The following is an 8,513-nucleotide window of genomic DNA, read 5'->3' as shown; positions in this document are numbered from 1 at the left end:
GGTATTTACACATTTTTCCTCTATCTTTATATTTCTCAAGAAAGGCAGAAAACTTTTGCTGAAAGTTAAATGTAAATGTTGTATAATTCATACTTTGTGTACTGTATGTTTACGTATGCTTGCACTGGTGCAAAATGAGTTTTTCATTTTCAGGCTGACTTCATTGCTGTTTTTCAACAACAATATACAAATTGCATTGAGAATAATTAAATCTGGTGGTGCTCATGTGAGTTTATCTTTTAAATACACTGTAAAAAAAATAAATAAATAAATAAATAAATAAAAAAGACCTGTTGAAGTTATGTAGTAATTTTCTAAGAAAACACCAATTCAGTCTTTCTACTTAAAAAGTACACATTTAACTTCAACGGGTTACTTTTTGGTTTACAACAATTTCTGAGTGAAAACAGTTTCTACGCTTTTTGGTTTGGCTTGCCAAAGTAGACTGGAATAAACTCTGTAGGAAGGTGAACTTGCAAGAGCAGATTTGCGCAATCTTGGACTGAAGAAAGACACGAGCAGTGTCAGATCTTACCGTACAGATGTCTTGGCGTGATCATAACACCTGCCCTCTTCTGCTACAGGTGTGCTGGCAAACTGTCGCAGTCATGAACAGAAGCTGGAGATGAAGATGACATCTGGAAGCAGCTGAAGCTGTCAGGCTTCATGTCTCCATCCTCCCCTGAGGGAGGACAAGAAGATGAGTGTCACTAATCATCACTCCTTCAACATCCTGACCATCATCTTCCTCGTTCTGTCTACTACAGGTAACTGTAGACCGTCTACTTCATGGGCAGATGGTTTGGTTGGACACAACAGCGGTTCATTATGTACCTGCTGTCTGAATCTGCTGACAGAAGCAATCAGAGGCATCAGAAACCCTGAGAAATATCTAAAACTGACATAATATTCAAAAGCACTTGGATGTTTCTTCAACTATAGGTACTTTTGGGCCTGTGAAGAATAAGCGAGTACACAATATTATTGATTATACTGTAAATATGCACAAATATAATATTTCTACACATCTGGGTTATTTTAAATTATTTGATAATATACATTTATTCACTTCATTTAATTAAAACTGCTTAAAATATATTTAATATAAAATTATCTTTATTAGGTGCAAATTATAATTTGTGCAAAAATGTATTTAATGTTTTATTTAATCACAGTAAATAATTTGTTTTGTTTTTTCATTTTCCTTTCTGTTGATTTTAATTCTTTGTATAGCTTTAAAAATGTAGTAATGAACATTTTTATTTGATAATATTAATTTATTAAATTGAAAATCATTTAACTTTATTAGGTGCAAACTGATAGTTTTTAAGCAAAAAATTGATTTAATTTTTATAATTTATTTAAATATTTTATAATAAAAATATTAATTACATTTTTAAACCTATAATAAAAATTAATATATAATTCTTATACATTATTATATTTAATTCTTATTATCATTTTAAAAATGTAATTCATATTTTTATTATGGGAAAAAGGGGTAAAACATTAAATAGAAAAAAAAAATGATGAAGACATGGTTCAAGACAGATTTAAAGTGACCACAACAGAGTTGAAACCCATTTGTTTCAATAAAAATCAACCCGTGGGACATAAAGGTGCCTGTAGATGAAGAAACATCCTCTTATCAGATTTACCGCTCTCTTACGGCCATTCTTCTCCCAGAATCTCTGAGCTGTCCAATTTGTTTCATCCATTGTCCATCTGTGTCTCACTGAGCTTTAGATGGTGTCTCACTGCGAGTTCTGCCTCCACCGGGAGACTGAGGCTTCCATAACATTGATCGGGTGTGAGATTGTGTGAGATTACAGGTCATAAAGCTGGATCAAATTGAAAAACCTCTTTAATTATTAAAGACAGGCATGAGTCATTCTCTCTGCAGCAGTTTAAAGCCTTGGACAGCGAGGAGAAAATCATCATGAAACAAACAATGATGGTGTCATGACTCTTTAGATATGCGGCGTGTTGAATACTAAAAAAAATCATTAAAAATATCACATATTTCATTATATTTTAAAGACACGCATACACACACATATACATGGTTCATAGGCGAGACATCCTGTGATTCTTAAACTAATCATCTAATGATTCTGGTTCTAAATATGCCTGATTTGTAGTTTGCATATTTATATTGTTTTGCTATATGAACTATTGTTTGCTTGGAAGGAAAAAAAAAATTAAATACATTCTAATTAAACATTTTTTAAGAAAATGAAAAATCTAAATTAAAGAAATTTTAAGCAGTATTAAACTTTTGATGCTTTAAAATCCCTTTTGTCTTTGATTTTATATATATATATATATATATTTTATTTTTATTTATTTTTTTTTTAAGGGCCTCAAAGCTATATACACTATAACTTTAATACATTCACTAGAAGTGTGAACTTACTTAAAGAACTTAAAAAGAAGTTTTATGACATAATATGAAGCAAAAAACTGAAAAATAATGCCAGCACTTATGTTTTGTACATAATGTATGGTTATAAGGCATATTGTTGGTATGGTTACCTCCTCAGGCGGACACGACTTCTGTTTGTGAGCAATGAGCTCTTACTAACTTGCAATTATACTTTGATTACTAAAACATTGTTTGGAAATGTTTAGCACTTGTACTTAAGATTCCAAACCCTTTGTGTTGACTTTCTTTTGGGGGGCTTCACAACTTAATTAAACTACCTCAAAACCCTCATAATTTGCACCCGTCTAAATGAGTTTTGGTGCTCTAGCTCTCCTCACTTTTCTTCTCACATTTGTCTAATTAAACAAATCGGGTTCAGCCTGAAAGAAATAGAAACTCAAGCTGAAGTACATTTTCATGTATCTACGCAGGTTTTCATGAAGAAGTGCAGATTTATCATAAAGACCTTGGTCTGTGAGGAAATCAAGGTTTTGTTTAGTACGTCTGCACCACCTAAAAACACATCCGAGCTATTTAGGCTGAAACTCTTAGTGACTGAGATTGAAAACAAGTGCATGTGGTGCTGAGCGAGAAGAGAAGTAGGCTTTCCTATGCGACGTCTATGCTGGTCCTGTTCGAGTTGTTCAGGGTGAATTGTGTCAACATGGGTTAGTCGCTCAGACCTCGCTGTCACTCTCGGTTTGGAATTCAGAGATGAATAATGAAGCAGAACTATGTCTGTCATGTATTAAAAACAAGCCTTGTAGCATGACTTTTGTGCATGTGCTCGAATCAGTGAGAAAATTATTTCAAGCACGTTTTAATGCTTTAGAATTCCATCCAGTTTCCAAGAGGTCCACTAAATGTGGTGAGCGTCATTAAATCAGGGTGAGTTACAACTGAAACACTAAAATGCATCTCTTATTAATTAAAAGACTTGGCTGAAGATCAGCCGTTTGAAATTGAACTTCTAGCTGAACTGCATGCAACAAAACATGTCGAGCTGTGGTTCTCATGCATGTGATGAATGTTCGAGTCCAGCCTGCAACATCCCCATGCCATTCATTTTTACTATTGTATCGAAGCAAAAAAAAAAGGCCAAAAATAACAAAGTAACCATGAATCTGACATTTGCAATTCATTTTACATTATGTTGTATTGTATTTTTATTGTATTGGACAGTTTACAATCTCACATCACACTCTCACTGTCCTGTCTATCATTGTCTTTCCGCACAGCTCTCTCTGCTCATTTTCGGGTGTGTGAGCCTTACACTGACCACAAAGGGCGCTACCACTTTGGATTCCACTGTCCTCGTCTCTCGGACAACAAGACGTACATGTTCTGCTGCCACCATAACAACACGGCCTTCAAGTACTGTTGCAACGATACTGAGTTTCAAACAGTCATGCAGGTCAACCTGACCACGTCTCCAGACGGCTACGCTCACAAGTGAGTCTCCTGCCTTCAACTACAAACACAGTGTTGACTTGAGATTATCATACCATGTGAAAAGCTGCACAAAGTCATTTCTATCTTATGATTTAATACAGTGATCCTGGAGTTTATATTGACACCAGCCTGATTGCAACAGCACACATACAATTTGATTTTGGTTACTAGTGCCAGTTGTATTTCTCAGCTATTATTTAAATTAGACATATTTAGTTTTTGCCCAGAGGTCACACCTGTTCTGTTTACTTTTTGACACTTTGAAATGCTTCCCTTCATCAAATATTAACTGAAAATACTAACTGCTCTCAGATCAGGGTAACAGCCTCACACTGTCCCTCGGAGACGGTCTCATGACAGCTAATGATGTGGAAATGTCTGGGGCCGCGCGGTGCTGCTGTGCTCTCAGGCAGAAGGGAAGTTACTGAAAGGGCGATCATCGTAGTGGGACGCCATTTCATTCTCCTCTGTGGTCAGCAGGATGTAGCCAGTGATATTTACTGATAGCCTGGGGTTAAACCACCTTCAGAAGCAGCATCTTTGGACGCTTCAGCATATAAAGGCATATCTGGCGCAGATTTGAGTTATTGTGCATCAGGCTATTGTGAGTCCAGGTTAGAATGAAATAATGCCTCGTCGACATCAACAACCCATGATAAGGGTCTGTGATTATGGCCCAGAATCATAGAATTCATTAATAATGTTATGGTCTAGATTTTAGAATGTTATATTTAACAAGAGATTTTAGAATGAGATTTTAGACAAGAGATTTTAGAAAGTTAAATTTAAGGGATATATATATTAGCATGTTACCATTATTATTATTATATTAATAATAATAATAATATATTAAATATTGAAATCTATAATGCATACCATTCACAAATCAATAAATCATAATTAAATATAATAATTAATATAATATTAATTTATCCATTTTAATATTTTATTTAAAAAATTAAATACTGTTGCTCATTTATATTTGTGGCAAATATTTTTCATCATATGAGACAAAAACAATCATTTAACAAAAACTTTGTGACCCACTTTTTTTCCCCTCATTAATATATTTTGGCAGTGGTATGTCACCAGATATTTCTAGAGTTGTAGCAATATAATATATATATACATATACATATACATATATATACATATACATATATATATATATACATATACATATATATATATATACATATACATATATATATATATACATATACATATATATATATATACATATATATATATATATATATATATATATATATATATATATATATATATATATATATATATATATTCCTAGATAAACATCTGATAATAAATGTTCTGCTTAATCAAAGTTGACTTTTCTTTACCAGAATGTTTGGGTTGCTTTGATTTTTTACACATAACATAAAAAAGTGAAAGTTCTTTGATCACATGTATTACATTGCAATTCGTTTAAAACTAATCATTAATTCTGCTTCATGTCCTCGCCAAATCCAGTTACCCTCCCGTTCTGCGAGCACTCCTGTTGGACTCTGTGCAATTCGTTTAGGACTGTTCTTTTTTTATGATGTGAAAGCTTTGCTTTTACTGCAGTTTTCTGTCAGTCTGGGGAGGGATTTATACTCAGAAGGAACTGTAAAACGGTTTATTAACACTAAATGCCTCATATAACACTAATGAAATTTAAATTTATTGAAGTACTTTAGCTTTTATAAGACCACTAGTGCTGCTAAAGAGTTTCCATCCATTTTGCAAGGCTTTTTGACACTGTGTATCAAAAAATGTTTGTTTATGGCCACATAAAATATTAAGTGCATCTAATTCTTCCACGTTTTCTCCGTCGCAGCAATTACTCTGCATTAATCGGTGTGTGGATCTATGGATTCTTCGTCATGGTGCTGCTAGCGCTTGATTTTCTATATTACTCGGCCATGAACTATGAGGTGTGCCGAGTTTATCTGGAGAAGTGCGGGTTGGGCGGCCGCTGGCTGAAACAGGCCCGAGGTCAGTGGCACGGCGAGGGACAAGAGGAAAGGGACGGACGGCCCGCTCAACCCACAGCTCCGTCACAACCTCAAGAGCAACATCATGAACACAGCTGCGGTCAGATCAGACACAGCCTGACGAGCCCGGGACAGACCGCACACAATACCACAACAGCCTGGTGAGTGAAACCATACTGTACACAACATACTGAATGCATCTTAACCGAATATTTCTGGGTTCAGTACAACTTGTGGCTGATTACCAAGAAAATAATTTCCACAGGCAAAAATCTGGGCTACAGTGAGACTTTCAGCAGAAGTGAATGGGGCCATTATGTAAATGTTAAAATACTTGTTTCAATAGTATAGCCACCCCCCCCCCCAAAAAAAAAAAAAAACAATAAGCATAATTTAATGTGAAAATGAATTGCTTACCAACGAAAACCTCCCCAAAAATCTAATTTTACAACTTCAACGCAACACCATAAAAACATCAATCTTTAATGACTGTAAAAATTATGATTTAAATATCTTACAGTTTACATGAGTTAACATAATGGAAAATAATAGAAAAATAATAATAAATAGAAATAGGTCCTTTTAAAAAATATAAAGATTCATGTTTCTGCTTTTAAGGCACCATCGGTCGATCAATCAATCACAGATATCACCTTCATCACTTCCTCAGTTGATTAATCACAGTAAATGAAGACTAGTTTGTTTGTTTGTTTTGAAAATGTATGTTTAACTATGCAGATGAGGTATCATCTAATTAAATATGCACCAATTTGCATAAACTTCCAAAACAGAAGTCTGAACATTTGATAAAGCCAGGTTCAAAATTATTGTTTCTGTTTTTATAGAGGGGATTTTGGTTATCTCTTTTTATAACTCCATAAAATGGAAAATACTGTCAACAGCCATATAAAAAAAAATGTTTTAGGAATATAATATATGAATAAACCTCTTTGTAAAAACCTTCAGAATACAGAATTGCCTTTAAAAAATATGAACTGTAATTGAAATCTACAAATGAAAATAGATAGTTTAATAAAAAAAATATGTATTTTGGATATTTTCTTTCCACTAGTCTGAAAGAATATTAGTTATGGAAGCAAAATTACAGAATATCTCAAAAATGGACAGTGCATGAAAAAACAATGGACCCACGTTTTTGGGCAGTTTAATGCAAGACACTTCAGGGAAGTGTCATCATTCACCTCATTATAACCTCCAATTTTGCTTTTCTTTACAGAAAACGCGGGGAAAGTCCCAATTATCATAGTGGATTTTTATTACATTGTTCTGAACCTGCAATATTTTAAGCACACACTATTTCATAATCCTCACACACTTCACAGTCCATGTAAACTAAACTCCATGTCTTCAACACACACACTAATGGAGTTTTCTCAAACTGACGGGTGTATATCCTCTCAGGAGAGGCAGCGCATTTACACATAACTGGCAATGAACCAGATGCATCATCATCATCCTGAGCTGCAGATCCAACACTTTAAAAACACAAAACACAAGCACAAACACCAGATCCGTTTGCTAGCAGAACTAGGTCACAATCAAGAACTGTTAGAGTGCTGTCCTTGATTCTGACATATACAGGTCAAAATTGTTAAAAAGTAAATGAAACTTCACTACAATATATATAGAGCTTCTTTAGTTAAGGAAACTTCAAGTCACAAGATTTTGTCCAGATCCTTTGAGTGTGATTTTTAAACAGTTGTTTTCAATTCACTGTAAATGAAATAAATATGCATCTTATTTGCATATTTATCATCATTTACTGTATCACTTCAATAATAAAATTTGCTGTACAAGATTAAAGAGACAATAACATACAATATTCAGGCTTAAACTAGCTTTCAATTGAAATTATGGTTGAGAAACATTTTAGCTGTGTTGTCATCAGATATGTTCTGATTGGCTGAGATTCGGTTGGTTTGTGCAGCATTCTTGCTTTCAGTGGGAACAGAATGAAAAAAAAAAGTATTTTATTTGCATTTTTGTCATTTTCCAGTTCATATCTCAAAACATTTTTAAATCAATATGACCTACATTAACTTGAAGCAAAATTCAAAAATCAAATGTTATTTTAAAAAAAAAGCAAAATTCAAAAATCAAATGTTATTAAAAAAAAAAAAAAGCAAAATTCATAAATCAAATGTTATTGTACTCAAGCATGTTTATACTTAAAACAAGAGAAAAAATGCCAATAAGGTCATAACAATTCAAGGGAAAACAATATTTTATTTTATTTTATTTTTTACCTTATTGGCGGATGATTTTTCTTGTTTTAAGTTTTCAGAAAACAAAACTTAATATATCAAGTAATTTTGTTTGTTTTAATAATGTTTAGCTATTTGTACTGGAAAACAAGACAGAAATATTGAGGAGGAACATCATTTTTTGCAGTGTAAGGACATGAGGGGTCCATTGACTAAAAATATGGACAAAATTAGTTTTAGTAAAATCATTTTTCAGAATACCATCTTTTCTGCTCCACATAAAGCCACACAGGTCTAGAATGAGTAAGTGATGGCAGAATTTTCATTTTGGGAGAACTGTCACTTTAAACATAGCTTGACAGGCCTTTTAGTGTGACAAACACAACTCTTGAACATCTTTCAACTATCTGATCG

The 8,513-nt window shown here is 33.4% G+C and overlaps 1 protein-coding gene across 2 annotated transcripts in view; it reads left to right on the top strand.

Moving 5' to 3' along the window:
- The window catches only part of LOC109087568 (protein shisa-like-1a), a 33,357-nt gene that overhangs the window by 17,115 nt on the left and 7,729 nt on the right, over positions 1 to 8,513 (top strand). The window contains exons 2-4 of one of the 2 annotated variants that reach the window (XM_019101770.2): positions 585 to 767; positions 3,664 to 3,877; positions 5,718 to 6,035. In XM_019101770.2, coding sequence (XP_018957315.1) covers positions 701 to 767; positions 3,664 to 3,877; positions 5,718 to 6,035 — 599 coding nt within the window. In that variant the 5' untranslated portion in view covers positions 585 to 700. Of the gene's footprint in view, positions 1 to 584; positions 768 to 3,663; positions 3,878 to 5,717; positions 6,036 to 8,513 lie in introns of those variants that run through there. The other variant, XM_042715063.1, reaches the window with a different exon arrangement.

This window comes from Cyprinus carpio, chromosome A25, assembly GCF_018340385.1.
Source record: "Cyprinus carpio isolate SPL01 chromosome A25, ASM1834038v1, whole genome shotgun sequence".
Lineage (NCBI taxonomy): Eukaryota > Metazoa > Chordata > Actinopteri > Cypriniformes > Cyprinidae > Cyprinus > Cyprinus carpio.
This window is presented reverse-complemented; position numbering and strand designations above follow the sequence as displayed.